Source organism: Rhododendron vialii, chromosome 11a (assembly GCF_030253575.1).
Source record: "Rhododendron vialii isolate Sample 1 chromosome 11a, ASM3025357v1".
Taxonomy (NCBI): domain Eukaryota; kingdom Viridiplantae; phylum Streptophyta; class Magnoliopsida; order Ericales; family Ericaceae; genus Rhododendron; species Rhododendron vialii.
Window position 1 is genome coordinate 25889241 of NC_080567.1, and position 23008 is coordinate 25912248.

A 23008-nucleotide genomic window follows, 5' to 3' on the forward strand; every position below is an offset into this window, starting at 1 on the left:
CAAAGCAAACCGGTTTTGTAACGCTTCGAATTTTGAGAACGTTAAATGGACAATTTCATTGAAAAACTAAATAGAGTCTGATTCAATATTACATCATAATTCTCACAAGAATACTTTATAAAACAAAAGGAGGGAAATTAGGATTCTTATCTACAGCTCCATCTGCTCCTCCATCCTAGCCAGCTCCTTAGCTCCAAAAGCCTCCAAGGTGTACTGTTCATCTTGATCATCTACAAGGTCTGACACATTATACCAGCGTCGCTACCGATATAATATGTCAGGGTCACCAAAGGTAACACCGTGAGCCACAAGAGCTCAGCAGAATAATCCTATACCCACCAACCCTTAACTTACAAATAGCAGGTCATAGATATAGCACACAAACTCATGATTGTCACACAACTCATGTATAAATGAATAACAATGACACATCCACATTCGCTATCTTCGTAGCATTGGTGTTCATGACTTTTTGAGTTTTTCCTATGCGACTCATCGTAATCTGTGTCTCATTTTCATATACCGTTCAACATTTCCAAAATCATTTTTACACACCCAATCTCGGTTCTGCCGTTCCAGGTTCCCGAGTATCCTCACAATGGTTCCGCCGCACCGGGTTCCCATTGGCACACAATTTGCATTGGCTCCTCTCCACGGATAACCAAGCCTTACCTCACCATGGTTCCGCCACTCCGGGTTCCCATGGGAACGCACACAACCTCACAATGGTTCCGCTATTCCGGATTCCCATTGGAATACACACAAAACTCACACCACACAATGGGCTACCACGTCCGGCCACATTGCAGTTTCCAAAACATTTCACCATTTTCAAACATGCATTTTCATTAACCACACTCTAGGTGCCATGTTTCTACTTTTTCGATTTCCGTGTCTCGTTTTCATGCATAGACTTCGCGGTAAGACTTTTCACAAATATAAATCATTCATTGTAATCTTGAAACTAAACTAGCAAGATCATCCAACTCTATATTAGTAATCATGCTCATAACCATCCTAAAGATCAAAATACGAATACTTCTATCAACGATAAAGTCTTATATTTCGAAAATCGTTCTTTCTTCCTTTGTGAAAAATTCAAAACAATAAATGTTTATTAGAGTAAAAGTCGATTATTCCAACATGCTCATACTTCCATTAGCGAAAACAAGTTTGTTAATTATCATGTACGGTTAGGGACATTCTACGTATACTTAGAGATAGGGGATAAGGATAATCTACCGTTCTTCTTGGCGGTAGGGCGGCTACAGAAAGGTAAGTCAGCGGTCGAACGGAGTAACTTCCTACGGTAAGCTTCCGGTAGCTTCGAAAGAGAAAGGTTTCTCTCGAAACTTGTTCTTGACTAAACTACTTAAACTTTTTGGATCGAAAGGGTGGTCGAGTGGCGGTTTAGTGGCGGCCTAGGATGAGTTTCTTGAAGAACTTAGGAAGAACTCAAGAACAAGGAAGAACTAGGAAAAACAAAGTAAGAACAGAAGGATTCTAGAGAGAGAAGTTGAATGGGTGAAGGTGTGAGTTGAATAGCAAAGATGGGGTGCTATTTATATTACCTAATGAATAAAATTTTCCCTAGCAAATATTGTCCAATGGTTAAAAGGGCATATCATGATTGAAAGCCTTCCATGACTTGTCAAATCCAATCTTTAGGCATAAGGCTATAAAATCAAGTAGGATCTTAGGCTTTCTAGGTAAATCTAGGTGATCATAGTCTAGGTTGGCAAGTCTTACAAGTCTAGGGTAGGGTTTGGCTATAAAATCAAGTAGGATCTTAGGCTTTCTAGGTAAATCTAGGTGATCATAGTCTAGGTTGGCAAGACTTACAAGTCTAGGGTAGGGTTTGGCTATAAAATCAAGTAGGATCTTAGGCTTTCTAGGTAAATCTAGGTGATCATAGTCTAGGTTGGCAAGTCTTACAAGTCTAGGGTAGGGTTTGATTAGGCTAAGGCATAGCCTTCCATGTTTAGTCATTCATAGGTCTAGGTTGTAGTCAATTTTCTAGGATGATTAAAGGCTACTTTGGAATCAAATCTAAGATGATTAGGGCTAGGATTCTATGCTAGAAATTGACTAGAATGAGTTGTCTAGTCAATTGGACTTAAAGCTAAAATAGGGCTAAAGAGGTAGCTTATGCAAGTGTACAAACACATGCACACACTCCATCCTCTCTCTCCTCCCCCTCCTCTCTCTCTCTCTCTCTCTCTCTCTCTCTCTCTCTCTCTCTCTCTCTTATATATATATATATATATATATAAGTACATATATATACATCTAGGAAAGTAACCCTAGAATAATTAGACTTAAGGCTATAACCCTAGATTTGCATGCATGGCAAGGCTAGGATTGCTTCTTTTGGAAGCAAAATGATGACTTCCTTTGGTATGACTTGTCTTGTCAAGTCAATACATTCATTGGCAATTTCTATTGTCTATTGTCCAAGAGATAAAATTTTTTCTAACAATTATTATCCAATGGGTAAAGAGAAAAGGTATACTTGGAAGATGTAATGATGAGAAATAAAGTCAAGAATTTGACTAGTCAATAAAGTGCAATGATTCTCTTCCTAGGTCTAAAAGGTTCATTTGGTTCATAAGGGGGGTTCATAAGGTTCAAAGGGGGTTGAAAAGGTTCTTCTAGGGTTAAGAGAATGTAACTAGGTGAAGTGATAGTTAGGCTTCCCTAACTAATCGGTTGGAAGCTAATTCTACTTGCCAAGTAAGATTTCTAGCCAAGAAATATAATTTAAAGATTTTATTTCCCTTACTAAGAAAATATACAAATGTTTCTACAAGCATACTTGTCTTTAGAAAATGACTAAATTTATTCGGTGCGAAAATATATAATTTTATAAGTCTCAAATTTAATTATGACGAATTATTAGAAATTAAAAGAAATTTTAAAAGCAATCCGAGTAAATGAAAATAAAATTTAAATATTTAACAAAATTTTTATTTACCAAAAATCAGGATCATTACAGGTTTTCTAATAGGTGGTTTGTAAATTTGGTCACTAATGAATACTAAATAAAATTTATTAATACAATGAAAATGCAATCCTCAATTTTTTTTTCATTGATGCTTTCAACATAGTATTTTTTTTTGTCATACAGTATAACGGTATACATCAGCAGGGTTAGTGAGGTGTTAGTTTGTTAGTCAATGAGGGTTCAGAAATTATTCATAGCCCTGGACCCCAAACCTAGGGTGCACAAGGTCTGGATTGGTCCGGTTCTCTAGAAAACCAATAATCGGACCATTTCAAACGGTTATAGAAAATAGGGAACCAGAACCTAGCCAATATATGCATGGAATCTAACCAGAACCAAACCGCAATACTGGTCCGATTTTGGTTCGGTTCCAGTTCTAACCAATTAGCATTCAAATACTTATTCACAAAATATGAACTCATAAAATTAAAGAAATAGGAAGGTAATCTACTGGAATAGAAAATGAAGGAAGAAAATAAAAGCTTTTCTAACAAATGAGATTTCATCTCTAAATAAATTAAGTTTAGTAAGCAAAAGATTAACCTACCAAATCCAAATACATATTTAATTACACACATGTATTTCTATATTTATTTTAGTTTTAAACTGGTCTGATTCGGTTCTAACTACCATTCTGTAATTGAGAACTAGTAACTGAACCGAAATTAACAATTTATATATTATTTGGAACCATAATCTGACCATAGAATCACAGAATCGGGTCAAATAGGATGGTTCGGTCCGGATCAGACCGATTTTGCGATTTAGGCGATTTTCTTGAGCACCCTTTCCCAAACCTCTGCTCCCCGTGGGACTCGAACTCAGGTCACTGTTGAAGAGAAAAATGAGACAACAACTTGACAAGCTTGGTTTCTTATTTTCAACATAGTATGAAAAGCCAAAATATTTTTAAAATGAATTTATGTATTTGAAACGTGTATAATGCATGGATAAGTCTACACTAACTTAACACTTTGTTTGGTTCTCATTTTTGAAAATTATTTTTTATGTAATGAATGATAATAAGTGGAGAGAGATAAGGAGAAAAATGTATTGAAAAACGTATAGAGAGAAAAATAAGATGAGATGAGATGAAAACCAAACAAGATGTTCACAACTCAAAAATTCAATGTCAGATTTTAGATGGGAGTTAGAAAAAAGAATTGGAAAACGTTTGTAATATCAATTCACATCATCCTTATTCCCTGGCTACATTCTTCCAAGGTACAAGAGTCGTTGTCCTTGCTCAATTATTTGTCACCACGACCTCCATCAATGCCATTTGTGTTTAGATTTTTTCCCCTAAAAGCCTAATGCTTTAGTCGGTAAGCATCCACAGGAACCTCACTCAATTTTAGACCGAATCATGAAGAAAAGACTACTTTTCCACTTAAAAGTAAGAGCATCTACATTTCACTGTGAAGCGGGGGGCTTGACAGCGGTGTTGGGCACCTAATCCAACAGTTCATCTCAACAATTGACGGCTCGAATTTTTGTTGAGCAATCGATGGCTCAGATTTGTATCCGTTTAGATTCAATTTGAGCCGTTCGTACCGAAATAAATGGCCAAATACTGCTCGGCACCCCAATTGGCACAGGAGTGCTTGGCAGCATCCCTGGGTCCAAGACCAAATGGATTGGGATGGTCTATTTACATTTTTTTAAGTCAGAGCATCCACTCCCATAAAAAATACCATTTTTTTTAATAACCGGATGTCTGCCCAAAAAATAGCAAGGGTTCTACACCCATGTAGGACTGAGTTCTGGTCTAATTTCCTTTCATCCAGTTTGGTCTAAATTTGGACAATTTGTAGGCCCTTGCCAGGCCCACTAAAATGAAGCCGTTCGGTAGTTAGAGCTTGCAGAGAATATGGACCACGTCGAAAATCACGCCGATCAGATACCGTTTGATATGATTTCAAAATGCATTAAGTTTGTAAGAAAAAACAAGTGTGCAAACACTAAATTGCAACACATTTGACGCAATTATATGAAGTTTAATGCATTTCGAATCCATATCAAATTAATGGTGTTTGATCAACGTGATTTTCAATATGGTCGATGTTCCCAACGAGCTCTAAATGGTGAGCGATTATGATTATTGTTGTGAGCCTGATAAGGACCCACAAATAGCCCAAAACTAAATAGAACCGGTGGAAAGGAACCTGTGTATTGGAGATCAGTCCCACCCATGTTTGTGATTTTATCTTTGCCATTCTTATCTCATTCTCTCCCAATAAAAATGGCAACTTTGCCATATATTTTGCCAAGTTTGAGAAAGGAAATGGCATTTACCAAATTTAAAAAAATCTTGAGTTTTGTATGGCCAATGATATTGACATTTAAAAAATTGATGCAGGCACTCCAAAATAAGTGTAATTTCAAAGCCACTTTTCTTTATTTTTTGAAGTACCTGCATCAATTTTTGAAGTGCCAATATCATTTTTTTGATGCTATTTGCCATTTATTTTACTACCATTTTTGAGAAATGGTAACAATTTGTGTCAAAATTTAGAAACCGGTGTGGTATGTTTGGAAGGACTCAGCTCAACTTTAGAGTTTCTCCAAAAAAGCCCAGTTTTCCACCAGAAAATGTGGGCATGTTTGGAAGGACTCGGCTCCCATGCGTCCAATGTGGCTCCGTCCAGTCTGGTCCAGTTTTGATAGTTTGTGAATCCTTTTCGGGCCCACAATAATAATTTTAGTGTTTAGAATTTGCTGATACTATTAATCGCGTCGAAAATCAAGTTGGTCGTATACTGTTTAATATAGTTTGATTTTGAAATGAATTAATCTTGTTTTGTTTAAAACAAGGTGTGCAACACATGATTGCAACCCATTTCACACAATTATTTGAAACTTGACGTATTTCAAAATGATATAAGACGGCATCAGATCAAATTGATTTTTGGCATGGTTGATGTTCTCAACGAGCCCTAAAAAATGTACGGTTCCAAACATTATTATAGGCTCGAAAAAAGCCCACAAACAGTCCAAAGTGGACCAAACTGGATGGGGAGGCACATTGCATGGAAGCCGAGTCCTGTTTGGAAGATGACAAAAACGAAGGAATAGAAGCATCAGATTAATTATTTCATTCTCTTGTTAATTTTAAGAAGAAAAAGAAAAGAAAAATAACAAAATAACATTTTAAATGTATTTTTTTTTTGGGTACATACATAAGTAATAAATTTTCTCCTTCTGTCTACGACTTTACATATCTTCGTTAATTAATTTACATTCTTTTTTTTAAGGGCATGATTTTCACACTCCCTTTGTTTTCATTGGCACTAGTTTTCTTTTCTTTATTCGTGTTAAAATTACTGAAATACCCTTTCTTCTTGAGTCAATTTTTCATATGAAGGGTAATTTGACATTTTTAAGTGAGTAAATACAAAAATGAAGAGACAATGGATAAGACGGGTGTGAACATTATTTTATTTTATTTTATTTATCATGTAATTATTTTCAATTCTTTTTTTTTTACATACAATTATTATTATTATGGAGTATTAAATTTTCCTCTTTTTTTTTTTGATAAGCTAAATTTTCCCATTCCATTCGCTTCTTTTCCACAACTTCCGAACAGAGAATCCCTCAGCTCCAGCCGCCGAAGTGAACACAAGACAAAACACTCTCTCTCTCTCTCTCTCTCTCTCTCTCTCTCATAAGTAGTAGTATATTATTACATACACACACGTACACATCCGCCCTGCCCGTAAGAATAAGAACTGAAGCAGAGCGATGCCGAAGAGAAAGAAGCTGAAGCCGAGTCAGAGCTTCACCTTCTTCTCGTAATTTATGGCCACTTCTCAGCATCGCTGCGTTTTTGGTTTGTTCCCCATCTCTCTCTCTCTCTCTCTCTCTCTCTCTCTCTATATATATATATATATATATATATATATACACACACACACACACATATATGTATTTGTGTGTGTGTACTGGCGTGTGTATGTATATATTCTTGATTGATTCAGGGCGAATCAGCGACTCGCCGTTCGGTTAGGGCCGGATACCGTAAGAAAAAGGGCTAAAGATTCATCCTTTACTATTGCGGCAGCCAATTCAGCCCTAGCTTATTGCAAAATTCTTAATTTCGATGTGAATACGCTGCCTTAAATAGTTTAATGTTGTGGTTGAATTTGTTTGCTGATGTTTGTTTGGGTCGTGGCAGTTGGAAACATACCCTATGATGCCACTGAGGAGCAGCTTATACAAATCTGCGAGGAGGTTGGGCCTGTTGTGTCCTTCAGGTAATTCGTGTAGTTTCGGAAACCCTAGAATTTTATTTGGTTTCTTTCGGTATCGGCATATTTGGCATGGTACAATTGATTTGGGATTGCACTTGAGTTGAATGTTGATGATGTAGCTTGTTTAGCTTAATACAATTATTCCTGAATGCGGAAGGTGGTCGTTTGAATTTGTCTGACGCTATGGTTTTTGCTACTACTTTCCTAATGAGATGCACTGCTAGTTTATTCAGATGTTATAATTGTCAGCGTTGTTTATATCTGTATTCCTGTTTCGTTGGATACCACTATTATGCATCGTGAAGTTGTTTTTATGATGTAATGTGCTAGTGTGGTGACTTGGTTATGATTTGGATTAACTAAAAAAGGATGAAAAGATAAAATTTCGAGGCAATAGGCTTCTATGTTAACTGGACTCTTCAGGCAGCATTATGGAACATATTTCAGGATAAAACTTTAATCCGTTTGCGTCAGAGAATGTGCCTCAGGTATGGGTGCACAGACCCCACATTGAGCCATTGTGGAACATAGCTGGAAAGTAGGTGAATATTAGAACTACTTGCAGGTGCTTTCAGAGACCCTGTCATGGGTCGTCTTTTGTATGTGAAAAAATGTGTATGGTAGGAGGGTGCAAGGGTTAAATTTGTAATCCTCAATACAATTTTATTTAAATAAACCCGATAGGGAATTCAACATTCGCCTCATGATTGACAAAGTTCCAAAAAATAATGAATGAAAGCAGTGAGAGGCAACGAAAAATATGAATTTAACATAGAAACCCCTAGGTCAACAGTGACAAAAACCAATATCCCAACCCCGGAAAACAATTTCGCAATTAGTCAAACAAAGAGACATCTAAAGACAGGAGCATCCCTTGCCTAGCTCTACCTAACTATTTTAACCCTCCACCGTTCTGGATGAGCTCACCAATCGGTCAAGCCACTCTTGATTCCATGGCTAGCACAAGAAGCAGTCTTGATCTTCATTCTTCAAATGGCCCATTACTGTAGAGGCCAAGGGTCAATGGCATGAGACATTTGTGAATAAAAGTGGATTTTTAGGAAGATCACTTAATCTAAAGATGGAATGCAATCAGAACACGTTTAATCACATGGCAATTAAGATTGATTGAAACTTGGATTGAAGCTCAAGAGCATATAGAGAGTGAAAAAGCCGTCAAAATGTAGTCTCCTAGATGCTCTAAGGCTGCTATGCACTTCATTACCCATAAATGATGTGAAAATGAGATTTAAAACTGTGGTTAAGACAAGATGGATTTTTTCTTTCTTCCTCTGGGCCGACTGCACATCCAAAGATCAACCCACTTTTGAGCGTGCCAGAAAGGGCATGCAAGATCTCTAGTTCTTGAGCCCCTTGTTGAGCACTACAAATGGGTCTCGGTATATCTTCAGCCCTCGAGCTCACTGTTGAGCCCATTGTTGAGTGTAAACACGGCTTGCGGGGTCTCCAACAGTCTTGACCCTTGCCTAACTGTATTTTCGGACAAAAATTGAAGACAACACATCTCGGAAAACAGTTCGCATATGAGGATGAAGTGTCATCAGAAAGCGTTTGGTCGTCCGGTTGCGTTTGTGGGTATCTAAAAGGGCTAATGTAACTGGAAGCCACTCTGCCACGGATGCAAAGAGACTCCGCGAGTGAATGGATCCCTCACACGTGCTGAGATTTAGAATGGGAAAGACTTGCTTATTGAAAGGGTTGGCTATTTAGAACCTGGTTATGCTCATGCCTCATAAGAAATGAAGTGTTGATCGGAGCGTCTTGATGATTACGAGTATAAAAGAACAATAAAGACCAATAGGAATCTAGAGCTGCCCTTTTAAGTCTCTCTGCATGTTGGGAGCAGAGCATGCATCACGATCAAGCAATGGATATCCCTTCTCTTTCTGTTTCTGAACCGGCATTTCAGTTGTCACCAGGTCCTATTTCAATGGAAATACTACACGTGGATAGCTCCGATTGCCCCGATTCGGCCTCTATCGGATATAAATGTGGATGGATAAAGTTCAAGGGCTCAACGAGGCTTATCCCTTTAGGTAACGGAGAGAAAAAAAAACTTGGTACGACCTTCATGGATACTGAAACTGTAACAAATGCAGAGACTCAAGAGTCAAGACATTCTAAGCCCAAAACGCAAGCAAGATTTGTCTAATTTTCTCTTAACTGAATTAACAACCTACTTTAACATGATAGAATTTGTCTTTTACAAGCTAACCCTGCACATGATCATCTAATCTTTATATTCTGGGTTGCTGGTTTCTTAGAAAGAAAATAGTGATCCTCAAGATCTGATACCTGCCATGGGATTTCTCTGGCCTGGGCTCTGAACCCCATGCTCCCATTGCATCTGTCAGCCTGTGGGACAATAGGTTGGCAGGTTTGCCACTGTGCGCTTTTATATTTTGTTAAAAGCTTTAGATTCTTCTACGCTACTATGAGATGAGTAGTGCTCCTTCACTTGTGTCAAAGCTGGACTTGACTACTCTGCTGTCCTTATGAGATGGTAACTGGATTGTCAAAGCAGACCTTCTGCTAGACTCGTTAGGGCTCTGGAAAAAGGGATCTGAAGTTGATGAATTTTCTATTGAGTTTTGTGTGTAATTAGGGTGGGAATTTTTGCGCATGTGACCCTTCTATCAAATGTATTTATTGGCCATAAATTTTGCACGGGGGTTGCATTCCCTTAATCACCTGGCACATAAACGATTGATTGCTCCTGGTGTCCAGTGTTCACCACTGCTTAATTTACATGTATGAGTGCCACAATCAATTGCGTTCCCATGGGAGCTGCGGTTTGAATTTATGTTAGGCAGGTGGGTAGCATTCCCTTGATTCTCATTCACTTCATTCACCACTGCTTAATTTATGTGAATGAAGTGATAGAAGGTCCATACTTCTGTGGACTGACCCATCCTTGTTGTTCATCCCAACCACGTTCTTAAGATTAGTAACTTTCCTTCTGATGAAAGTGGAAAATGCCTGATTTTGTACGATAAGATTTATTGAGATTGATGTTGACGGTTTCCTTCATGTTGTGTTGTAAGGTTATATATTTTGCTCCTTAGTACGTCTATTTTTATATCGCTGATTTCTCATTAGACGACACTGATGGGCATATTTGAAATTTGATTCATTCTGTTTCCTTTCATCCAGATTAGTTATTGATAGAGAAACAGGGAAACCGAAAGGCTATGGGTTCTGTGAATATAAAGATGAAGAGACAGCTTTAAGTGCTCGCCGTAATCTTCAGGGGTATGAGATCAATGGTCGGCAATTGAGAGTTGATTTTGCCGAAAATGATAAAAATACTGATAAAAGTCGGGAACAGGTAAGACATACATTTGTAGCATAGCAAGTTAACAACTTATTTCTTACGCATCATTAACATAGTCATCATAATCCGACAACCAAGGCATAGACACTTCTTTACTTTGTTTATGTAATGGTTTTGGAGATCATGAGTTTGAAATGACTAAGGTTTGTGGGTTAGTGGTTACATACCAACTTCTTGTCTGACTGCTCTGACATGTGTGAGTCATGAGGTGTTTTATTTGGTTCGGAAGTTTTTCATCGTGGCAGCTGTAATTACTGCCGGTCTGTGAATGTGGAATCATATATTGAACTCTGAGTGAGAGAAGGTATTGCATGTTGTACTATATTGTTTTGTTTAACAAAGGTATGGTTGTGTTTCCTGCAGGGTCGTGGTGGACCTGGTATGGTTGCAAATGTTGGTTAGTTTCCTTTATTTCTCTCCAATTTTGGCAACCTCGAGTTTGCTCTTTTGCATGGTATAACCTGATAGTTCTTTTTCTGTTACAACCTAGGGCCTCAAAAGCAATTTGGTGGTCCGGCGATTGGCGCGGATTCTGCTTTCCAACAGCCAATTGGTCTCCAAGTAGCAATGGCTGCTGCAACTTTTATGGCGGGAGTGCTTGGGGGTGCTCAGGCTAGTAGGGAGTTAAATCTAAATGGTTTGCAAGGTCAGGCAGCATCATATAGTGATCCTTTAACCCTTCATCTTGCCAAAATGTCACGGAACCAGCTAAATGAGGTCATGTCTGAGCTTAAGGTAACTGTTTGACATTTTGATTGAAGTTCAGCTAGCATTAAAGAATAACATTGGTTGTCAGAGTACATGGGTAGAGTTTTTTATTCTCTCTTTTATATGACAGGTAATGGCTACGCAAAGCAAGGAACAAGCCCATCAACTATTGCTTGCGAGCCCAATTTTGCCAAAAGCTCTTTTCCAGGTTGTTATCTGCCCTTGATTCTTCTTTGCTTTTTAATGTCAATCATAAGTCTTGAGGAGGATTGGGGGGAAAAGGTCGTGTATGAGTAGATGCATAAAATTTCAGATTAGCAACCAACTTTTTTTCCATTCAGAACGAGTGTCTTTAGACGTTCTTTAGGTATCAGTTAAACTTTTAAATCTTCTGACTGCAAAAATATTTATCTTCTGCCTAGATTTTTTAATAGGAGAGCACTTCTGTCTCTATTGTTCACCCACACCTCAAAAATAAGCATGGTAGCCTGTTTGTTCCCTTTGTTTGGTGTCATAATTTCTGGAGCCTATTTACTTGAACCTGGATTTTTACTTCATTAAGATTTGGTTGTGACCTCATCAACATCTGATATGTTCATATCTTACTCTGATTACAGGCACAGATAATGCTCGGAATGGTTACCTCGCAAATGGTTTGTCTAATTACCTCCAAGCTTTATAGTTTTATGCTTTTATTATTTGCTCTCCAGTGCCTGATATTGAACAGGAGAAAGATTATTCACTTTCCTTTTGAACTTTGCAGTTGCAGATGCCAAATATCCGGCAGGCTTCAGGTCCACTTGCTCAGCCTTTATCTCAAGGTGGCCCTCATGGTCAGCAACCAGTGGTTCCTATGCAGAATAAGATGCAGTTTGGCTTGATTCCTCGAGAACAAGAGTCTCAAGTGTCTTCCCTGCATCCAAATTCTTTGGCTCGCAACCAGTATTCTTCTGTCCCACAACTTCCTACACAGCCTCGAGTTCAGCTTCCACAGCCAGTCCAGAGCCAAGTTGTGGAGCAAAGCACATTGCCCAACTACTCCGGAATTTCAATAATTCCATCCGTACGCCCACCGCCTGTGGGAAGTGTGTCTTTTAGACCACAAATTCCGGAGGTGACTTCATTTTATGAGAAGCAACAGACAAAACCACCTTTGTTACAACATGGAGGAGAGGGCAGAGGTACTAATTCAGGGCATACAAGTCATCCGATTGCTCCAAATGCAACCTTTCAGACTTCCCTTTTAACACATCCTCTGTTACCAAATCAGAATTTCCAGGTGCAAATTTCACTTTTACCATTAGGATTTAGTACCCCTAGTGGGAGACGGTCATTTATTAACACTGTATATGGAAAGATGCTAGGAGCCGGAGTGGGCTAAAGTTTATAGCATAAATTTAGTTATTTTCTTGTCATAGAAGAATAGTCCCGTGTCCTAGGCATGCTGTTTCTTGGGTGGGCTACAGCCTCGAAGTTCTGATTTAATGCTCCCTATATTTTCCGCATGAATAGTCTTGCATTGGTAACTTGGATTTTGATCTTAAGTTGGCAAATGAAAATTGAAAAAATTGAGAAAATGTTGAAGTAAGATTGTCTAACAGTATCTAATTGGCTTAAATTGGATTGAAACGCATGTATTATGTTTTGAGATATTTTTAATAGTTGAAATTCTTTGAAATGAGGTAAAATGCACTACATTTAATGGGTGAAAACAGGAAATATGTTTGACAGCCCCTAGATGTTTGCCAACAAAATGCACCAGTCACTGGACAAAGGAATTGTCTTATTTTCCTCATCCTCCCAGCCGTATGTGGTTGTCGGTTCTTAACACAAGTTTTTCAGTTTATGTGAGTGTTGAGTTGATTTTGTGCATTTGTTTATTTTTTAAGAACAGCCTGGCACCTCTGCATCTTCGAGCATTCCTGAGAAGGCAAACATATTCAACACTTCAGATCAGATGAGTCGACCTTCAAAGCTGATGAAATTAGATGTAGGAAGAAGTACCTTGGCGGTTGGTGCAAATGTGACACCATCTTTATCTGGACCATCCGGAGATTCTGGTGCTAACTTGTACGAAAATCAAATCCCTAAAGCAGAAGCAGCTCCAAATTCTCAGAAGAAAGTTAATCAGGTAACGTGTTTCTCCTTGGTAAAAATGATGTTATCCACATCTAATTTGGTTTATCAACCCATTTGTTCATGCTTTTCGATATGTTCTCAGACTAACCAAATGGTTGTTGCTCGAAGATTTATTGTTGCTCAGTGCCAGGATTGATGCCTGTTGAAAGTGGTGACACTGAAATTTTCATCACAGTGACATCTTTATTTGTCAGTGATTTGTGATGATCTTCTCTTTTTTAGATATATTGTCAATTAGTTCGACCCTATCTGGATGAATTGACAGTAGATAAGGAGCCAGATTTTCTTGTATGGAGGAAGAGCTGTTTATGAGCATTTTTAGGCCGGTTGACAACATCCAATGTCTCCCACGAGGGTGCCTGAAACTCCTTTTTTTCTAGGCAGAGGTATAGCCTGACCATGGAATCACAATATATTCATATCGCACAAAAGATGGTTTTAAAAGTTTAGGGATGAAATAATTTGGCTTGTGTGGCTAGATTTAAGGGTGGCCTAAAATGATGATGTTAGAAACTGTCTTTGATCCCATGTTTTTGCGTTTGATTTTCTTGATAAATGGGTTGGACACAAATTGCCTACTCGTAGGAGTCGTAAACTTTGAACTAGGATTTAGGGTGATAGCGGCGTACATTTGGACTTCTTACCAGTTTTCAAATCCTATTTTGTAATTTGTAGTACAACTCTGTACATGAACTTGAGCTTATCTTCTGCCCCATTAGCAATGGTTTGGTTTTATGATTCCTGTGCACTCCAACTTACTGATCCAAGTGCTAAGTTTGGTTTTGAAGTAGGGGTATGAAAGATAGAGATATACTTCTGGTTTTGTTCCTACTGGTTGAGATCTGACAATCTGTTTATTACCAAAAACTGTTGTGCTTCTTATCTACCTTCAGTTGTTTTTTCCTCTTCTACAGTTGCAGCTTCCTCCTGAGGTGGAGTCCACCTTGTTGCAGCAAGTGCTGAATCTCACACCGGAGCAGTTGAGTTCACTGCCTCCAGATCAGCAGCAACAAGTCATTCAACTCCAGCAGATGCTCCGGTGAACTCAGTTTGAACCAATCTATTTGGTAAGGTGATATGTGCAATGGCTCCCATTGAAGCCAATATAATCAACCCAGGCTAATTTATTCTTCTGCTGAAGTTCACGGGATGGAATTTCAAATAGTTGTAAAATTATTTGTCACAGAAGATGAAGTTGAGGATCCTAGATGCAGTATACCCCTTCTTACAAGGTTCGCTTACGTCCTTGAAGCAATAACCATCTTTCAGCTAACCTAGCCTTCTCCGTCCCTTGGGGACCAACAAGGGGTAGTACAGGAATATTCACCTGGTGTCCATCTAGGAACTATTTACATTCATGTAACGGTTAGGAGCATGTGGTTAGCAAATGCGAAAGCAATGGTAAGAGAGAATTTTTTTTCTTCTTGTTTTTCCTCCTTTGTAATACGGAATAATTGCTCCATTTCTACAGCTGCTTCTTTTTGCTAGGGCTATTTTTCGTTATTCGACACCAAGTTCTATGGTTCTTTGCAATAAGTTGTTATCACCAAAGACCAAAATTTTACGTTTTTCCGCGTTGGATTTGTAAACTATACCCGTGGTTTCCCTATTTGTTAGGATAGGGAACCTTCGATGGTAGCATGTACATTGCTTTGGAATGACTGTAATCTTGAGTTGGAATGAGAATCTCAGTATTGCTAAATTAATGTTTGTTATCTCATGTCAGTGTTATGTATTAGTTGATTGTCCGAGAAAATTTATACTCCCTTCGTCCATTTTTAAATGTCCACTAATCACTAAGGTTCTGTGTGTCATTTCAATAGCTTATGTCTTTTGACGTATATTATGTTTTTAAAAACATTATCTTATAGATGTAATTAAGATCTATCAAACAATATTCATATTACATATTTTTAACAATGCAGTAGTACATTGTGACTTGTGAGATATATGTAATTGAAAATGACATACAAAAACTGTAGTGGAGACTTAAAAAGGGACGGAGGGAGTACTGTCACTGATATGATTGACCTCAAACTGTAGATTATCATGGGAGCTTGTGTGGATTCTGATTAAGGCATTGTTAAGCTTTGTGGGGCTTTTTCTTGTTGTCTTTATTCATTTTTTTTGTTTTTTTGCGTTTGTTAGGTTTTCGCTTAGCTTTTGTAGATTATTGATTCGTCTTGTCTAGACGAATCGGAAAAGTAAATTTTTTTGACTTTTATCCTAATATTTTGAAAATATCCAAGATAAAGCCAAAAGTCGATTTTTTGGACTTTTTATTGGATATTTTTGAAAATATTTGGGTAAAAATTCAAAAAAAATTACTTTTCAAGTTAGGTGCAAAATTAACAAATGCGAAAAACATTTGAATAAGGACAAAAAAAAAAATCCCAAAAAGCTTTAGTGGAACAATGCCTAATCTTTAGTTTGTGAATGCCATTCCAGCTCGAGTAGGCATAAAAACTCACCCATTTCCATTCTTGTCCGTTTGATGTAGTCTTGAAGTGGTAGTGTTTCGTTATTGCTCCGCTCAATATTCTTCACCATGCAAACTGTGCATGAAGTGAAAGGCCAAGGTTTTACTTGAGATAAGGAGAACTACACGGAAAGGGTGGGTGCCCGGGCATTCCCGCTTTGGCTATTACTCAGTGTCCGAGATTTTTATCAAAGTAATCTCATTTTTAAAACAATTGACCGGAATACTTTAGTTTTCAAACTATTTTTAAAATTACTCGGTAGAGCCACTTCAAATGGCTCTACCCGAGTAGCGCCACTTAAATTGGCTCTACGCGATAAGTGGCGCAAACCCTTGTGTCACGCAGCTGTATGACGTGGAACTAGCGCTTTTTCAAATAACTCTACTCAATCAAGTAGAGCCAATTGAAATAGCTCTTGATTGAGTAAAGCCATTTGGAATCACGCTACCTGATTAAGGCTCTGTTCTTTTAGACTTAATTTAAATTTGAAAATTTTGTCTTTATTTGAATTTTTTTCGCATTTGTTCGTTTTGCGCCAAACTTTTTTGGTGTATTGATTCGTCTCAATGAGAAGAATTGGAAAAGTATTCGTCTCAATGAGAAGAATTGGAAAAGTAAAATTTTGGCATTTTTACCCAAATATTTTGAGAAATAACCACTTTTTAGCGCAAAAATGTAATTATTTCTCAAAATGCTTGGGTAAAAGTAAAAACACAGCATTTAATATATATTGGGAAAACATGGCATCAATCAAACGTGGACAACAAAAATGGGATAAAATGTGAATACAACGAAAATAAAATCATTTGTGGTGTAAAAATTTTTGCTGTTAAAACGTATTAACTTTTTCCATTTTCTTATCTCCTTTCTACTTTAATTAGGGGAAAAAGAAAAATAAACCTGTTTACATATTTTTGGAGCTTATTTATGTTGTAATAAAAACCTGTGGGCACGTCTTCTATGACAAATTTTTCCTTATGTATGTAAGTTAAGCTTTCATGGGTTCCACATGTCTGGTATATTTCATTTACTATTTGAACAGAGCCAGAGGGCGTGAGTCCATTCCATTTAAAAAACAATTAAATGTGGTGTTTTTCGGGATGGGATGTAACATATGTATGTGCATATTATGCTGTAAATTTTTTTGTTTCATATGAGTAAAGTTAGGAGTATCTTTTATTTATTGTTAGATACTCCTACTTCTTATTGTTTTCCTATTGAGAATTTTTTTTCCTTTTGTTTTTTGATAGGCCATGTTGAGATTTTGTTACCCCACCGTGCTATGTGCATATTATGCTATAACGTCTTTTTTTATAATTTTTGAAGATAGAGAATAATGGCCTCCGGGCCTCCGTAAGGCGCACTGTTTGTACCGTTGCGAAGAGAACCATTCTCCGCAATGATATGGGGGATGCGCTCTACGGAGGTTCAGAGGCCAACATTTTATACCTTCAAAATGACTTCGCAATAAACTTTGGGGTATATTTGGAAGTCAAGTGATCGCAAGCCTTATTGAAGGCATCAAATAATGGACTCTGGGCCTCCGTATGGTGCGCCCTTTGTACCATTTCAAAGACAAACATTTTGGCTTCGTGACAGTATGGGGACGCACCCTACGAAGGTCAGAAGGCCAACATTTTATGCCTTCAAAATGGCTTTGCGATAAAACTTTAGGGTATATTTTTTTTGGAAGTTGATCGCCAAGCCTTATTGAAGACATCAAATAATGGCTTCTGGGCTTCCGTACGGCATGCCCTTTGTACCATTACATAGACAAACATTTTGTCTTCATGACGGTATGGGGGACGCACCCTACGGAGGTCCAGAGGCCAATATTTTTTGCCTTCAAAATGGCTTCATGATCAACTTTAGGTCGTATTTTTTTTAAAAGTTGATTGCCAAGCCTTTTGCAGGCATCGAATAATGGCCTCCAGGCCTCCGTACGGTGATTGAGCTCTTGATTGATTAGTTGATACTTTGTAGTACAATCGAATAAAAGCGTTTGTGTATGTAGATGTGGGTCACTCATGACATGTTGACGTTCAGATGAAAATACGATAACAAGGAAACACGATGAAGGGTACGAAGGGCATTAACTTGGGATTCGAAAGATTGATTTAGATGTGCATGTGAGTGTCTCATCTAGATGTTGTATCATAGGTAGTGTCTGAGGTGTCATTAGCAAATTAGCGAGGAAAATGTACGATACAAATTAGCAAATCTGCGAGGCAAAACATTTAGTGCCTAACATCTTTTTGAATTTTTGAGGGATAGAATTTATTTTTCTTTTTCCCCTAACTAAAGTACGAAGGAAATAAGAAAATAGAAAACACTATTCACATTTTAACAACAAATTTTTTTACACCACAAATGATTTTACTTTCGTTGTCCCATTTTATCCCATTTTCCTTGTCAACATTTGATCCTGTGTTTTTTCAGTATATATTACATAGCGCCATTTCAAATGACTCTACTTAATCAGGTAGCGCCATTCCAATTGGCTCTACTTGATTAAGTAGAGCTAGTTCAAATGACTACTTGTTTGAGTAGAGCTATTTGAAAAGGCGCTAGTTCCACGTCATACAGCTGCTTGGCACAGAGGTTCACGCCACATGGCATGTAGAGCCAATCCAAGTAGTGCTACTCGGGTAGAGCCATTTGAAGTGGCTCTACCAAGTAGTTTTAAAAATAGTTTGAAAATTAGAGTATTCCGATCAATTGTTTTAAAAATGAGATTACTTTGATAAAAAGTTCCTCAGTGTCCACCTGTAAAAGCTGAAACAGTACTATCAATCAAGGACGGCTACACCACCATACGAAGGCGTTCAAGCGAATCCTCTAGATCCAAAAAATACACTTCTTTTTTGTATGTAAATTAATTTTTCTCTAGCATTGGCACTGAATCACTCGTGCAGAGTTAAAATGAACAAAAATGGTAAAACCACTTTTTTATACACAAACGCTACTTGCAGTGCATACCTACCCACAATTTGAATGTGTTTAAGTGTTTTGCGTCCACAATGTGAGTTTGTGCAAGTGTGGTGTATAGTGACTAAACATTGCTAGTGCTTGTGGATATACGGTGGTAATAAAATTGTAATATAGCCCGACAAACCAAAATAAACTACCAATATATTTTGGAATCTGAAAAATAGATTAGTACACAAATTGAAGAGGAACCTCTATACCCATTTTCATTTTGCTTATAATGTATCTCGCCAGGTTAGAGTTTATTTTTTGCATAGAGTTTTTCTTCACTAATATAGGAGTGTGTATTTTAATAACGCTTTGATTGAAAAAAGAAAAGAAAAGAAGAAAACGAAAAAAAGAAAAGCTCCCACCAACCCGCTGCTCATCACGTGTCAGATCAGAAGAAGGGTCGGTGTAATTACTCGTTCATGGAAGTGACCAAATGTCTCAATTGCCCTTTGGCCATTCGTTTATGTCAGTTTTTCTGTTCCGGTTTCTATAAAAAGAAACTTTAAAAAAAAAGGTAATTTCAAGCTTAAAAATTATGTATTTGCACAAATAATTTTCTTATCAATATTGATCTTATTAATAGATCTCATTGAGATCTTTTAAACGATGCAAAAAAAATAAAAAAATATTTTTCATTTTCATTATATTTGAGCTTGAAATTACCTTATTTTTGAAAAAGAATGTTTAAAAAGAAAGCGAAATGGCACCACTTATTTTGAATAATTTTTTGATTTTGTTTTTATGTAATTTTTTTTTTTTTTTGCACTTGTTAGTTTTACGGCAAACTTTTATATCATATGGTTGAGTAAGGATGAGAGAGACCGGAAAAGTAAAAAATTACCTCTGTTTCATAATGTTGGACACTTTTAAGAATGTGTGTCATTTTAAAATTGCATATATCTTTCGATTCATAATATTTTATATAATTTTTCAAACTTTGTCTAATAGAACAATTAAAATCAATAATGCTGTATTTGGATTTGGATTTGAAATTGTTTATGAAAAATAGTAGGGATAATAAGTGAAGAGAGATAGAGAGAGAAATATTAAAAGTAAAAGAAATTTAGGAGAAATCTATAGGGTATTTTTTGAAAAATATTTTTAAAAAACAAAAAGAACAAGACATAAATAAGATCATATTGTTTGTAAAAACCACAACAAAATCTACAGCCCAGGGTCTCACGCGCCATAATGATTGATCTTTCTAAATGCCAATCAATGCATTTGTCAGTCTTTATGCCGAAGTGCTTTTGGTTTTGGCGGATATCAGCGAAATACTAGGTGCAAAGAAAAAACACCATTAAAGTTGGTGTGAAGCCATCCATCCACGAAGTTGGGGGAGTTGCTGTCTCTTAAAGGGTCAGCAGCCTGCTGTCTCAGCTAAGAGAGCCGTGCTCCGATCTCGCTTCAATGATCGAAAACGTTCATTTCGTAGAGCTCGTTGAGTTGAACATATGTATATAAAATTAGCTCGATCGGATATCATTAAATGCCTAATCGAAACATTTTTGCCTTGAAAAGAATGGATCCGAAACACTGGATCAAATCTACTAGAACCCATTATTGGCAAGTGATATGCGTTCCAATCAAGCACTTAATGATATCCAATCAAATTGATTTTTTTGCATACTTGTTCAACTCGACGAACTCTACGAAATAAATGTTTTCGATCATCGAAACAAGATCGGAGGGGGGCCCCCTCTGCTGGGACAGCACGCTGCTATCCCTTCAAGGGACAGCAGCTCCCCCAGTCCCCCATCCACCCAACTCAGTTAATTTTATTTTTTCCCCCTTCTCGGGCCAGCCCTTGTTTTTCCCCCCTCCTCTTCCCTCGTTTCATTTTGGAGCCTGCCAAAATTGAAATCTCTGCAATTAACACCAATTCTCTGCAATCTCTAAGTAGTTCCGTTAAATCACTCCGGCAACAATCTTCTGGATTTGGAGTCGTAGAAATGAGAGATTCGCCAAATGGGAGAAATGAATGGACAGAGATTCAACTATCTTCTGGGATAGAGATTCATTCCATTTTTGACGTTTGGTTCGGGAAGGTAAACGTGAACGTGCGGATCTGGTTTTATGCGAACTTGAGGCCGGCAGCAAGATTGTAATATACAAAAAGATATACTTGAAGAACAAGAGGAAAGAGAGAATAGAAAACAGATTGTAATATACCTTCAATCTTTGAAGAGCAATCCCCTGCTTTTTGTTCTATTTTCTTGATTATATTTGCTCATGATACCAGGGGTTTATACTTTGAAGTCACTTACACTGTTTTTTTTTTTTTTTTGATGTTTTGATTTCTTGAGCATTTCCTCTGAAGTGAGTGCTCTGGTTCTATTTGCAGGACAAGAGCAGGGGACAGGGGAGATGAGGAGAGAGAGAATAGAAATAAGGGTCGGCCCGAGAAGGGGGGAAAAAATAAAATAAAATGAGTTGGGTGGATGGATGGCCCCCACATGAACTTTAAGGATCTTTTTAAGAGTGTTTTTTTCTTTGCACCTAGTATTTCCCGATGATGAGAATACTAAGAGCATCCACATTGTAATAAGCAATTGGTATGGATAAGCAAACTTAATAACAATGTTAAAAAAATACCTCACATTGTAATAAGCAAAGTTACAAGTCTTTTAGCAAATAATCAAATTCCATCCATTTCATAACCAAACTTAACAACTTTTACCAATAACTAAAACTAAATAATCAAACCCAATAACCAATCTCAAAACTAAAAAACAAAAAAAATACCCCACATTAGAATCGTCTCATCGAGACGAATAATTTGGTGTGATCGGATGCGTGATTAAAACTCGTTTGCAATTGGATATAGGTGCATTGCGTATTGTGGGGGTTTTTTTTTATAGGGATGCAAAAATAACCAATGTAGAGGTAAAGTTTGTTAAGTTTGATTATGAACTAAATGGATAATCAAATGCTGACGTGGCACATTTTGGTTATTGAATTTGATTATTTCCATTGCGGATGCTCTAAAGCTCCATTTCGGAAACGAAAAAAAGCCTTTATTTTTTAAAAAGCTAATTTCAAGCTTAAAAATTATAGACTTATTAAAATCTAAAAATATGTAATATGGATCTTGTTTGAAAGATCTCATCAAAATTTTTTATACAATGCAAAAAAAATTGAAAATTTATTTTTCATTTATATTATTTTTGAGTTTGAAAATATGAAATAAACTGTTTATTTTTTAAGAAGGTTTCTGGAACGTAGCTTAACCCTTAACGTTTTCCAACATGGTGTCTTCAACCCTTCAGGAAAAATTATTCTCTGCTCGTAAGATCTTCTACTTCAACCTTTTTTTTTACAAGAACTTCAACCCTTTCGTATCTACACTTTTCAATAGGTTTTGCCCCGCTTTAAAATCACGTAAATATCATCAGATTGTAAAAACTAAGAATCGGAATCCTCTTCGGTCCAATGATTTTGGATCAATGATTTGGACTAGACAACACAGTCCAAATCGGGACCATCCATTGGTAGAGTCGATGGTTTAAATTTGCTTATCAATTCTTACCGGTAAAAATTACTCATTCCGTCCTACTTTGTTGCACCTGTTTTATTTTTGGGACGTCTCAAAAAATTGTTCCAAAAAGAAAATAATCTATAAAATATTATAGATTATGAGATATAGATAATTTTTTGAGACGTCCCAAAAAGGAAACAGGCGGAACAAAGTGGAACGAAGGCAATAACTCTTACCGGTAATTAGAGTTTAGAAATACAGACAAACCATTAATTGCACCAAATGAACGGTACCAAGCTGAACTATTTTTTTGGACTCGAGAGGATCCATTTACAAAAAGTAAACAACATAATATAAAGTACAGAATCTATTGTGTTAAAAAGTCATTACTCTCGCCATTCCAAAATTATAGTCGGTAAAACGTGCAAATTTTGGATAAAAAAGAAAAGCACTTTTGTGCATATTTTTTTGAGTTGTAGTAATTGAGTTTTTATAGTATAAAGAAAGCTACATTATTATTTTATATTAAGTAAATTTTTTTTTTTTGCATTTTTTAATCTTGCGTTAATATTTTTGTGAATTATTGGTTCAGCTCGATGAGAGAAATGTAAA

General features: G+C 37.0%; 1 protein-coding gene across 3 annotated transcripts; it reads left to right on the plus strand.

Annotated features, from left to right (window-relative positions):
• Nucleotides 1-6567: 6567 nt before the first annotated feature.
• On the plus strand, nucleotides 6568-15161 carry LOC131306557 (cleavage stimulating factor 64). Of its 3 annotated transcripts, none has more exons than XM_058332872.1 (10): nucleotides 6568-6836; nucleotides 7182-7260; nucleotides 10432-10606; nucleotides 10976-11009; nucleotides 11103-11347; nucleotides 11451-11528; nucleotides 11938-11973; nucleotides 12084-12599; nucleotides 13215-13451; nucleotides 14374-15161. In XM_058332872.1, the coding sequence occupies exons 1-10, from the start codon at nucleotides 6806-6808 to the stop codon at nucleotides 14500-14502; spliced, it is 1560 nt and encodes a 519-aa protein (XP_058188855.1). In that variant the 5' UTR covers nucleotides 6568-6805; the 3' UTR covers nucleotides 14503-15161. The 3 variants fall into 3 exon arrangements, with proteins under 3 accessions (XP_058188855.1, XP_058188854.1, XP_058188856.1); XM_058332871.1 differs by having other exon boundaries at nucleotides 6586-6836; nucleotides 14353-15161; XM_058332873.1 differs by having other exon boundaries at nucleotides 6586-6836; nucleotides 14380-15161.
• The last annotated feature ends 7847 nt before the right edge of the window (nucleotides 15162-23008 follow it).

What these genes read in the sequence shown, in the direction of transcription:
- LOC131306557 (XM_058332871.1), top strand. Translation starts at nt 6,806, where the DNA reads ATGGCCACTTCTCAGCATCGCTGCGTTTTTG. An exon ending in TGCCAAAAGCTCTTTTCCAG is followed by an intron (nt 11,529 to 11,937) that starts GTTGTTATCTGC and finishes CTCTGATTACAG; the next exon opens with GCACAGATAATGCTCGGAAT. An exon ending in CTCAGAAGAAAGTTAATCAG is followed by an intron (nt 13,452 to 14,352) that starts GTAACGTGTTTC and finishes ATCTACCTTCAG; the next exon opens with TTGTTTTTTCCTCTTCTACA.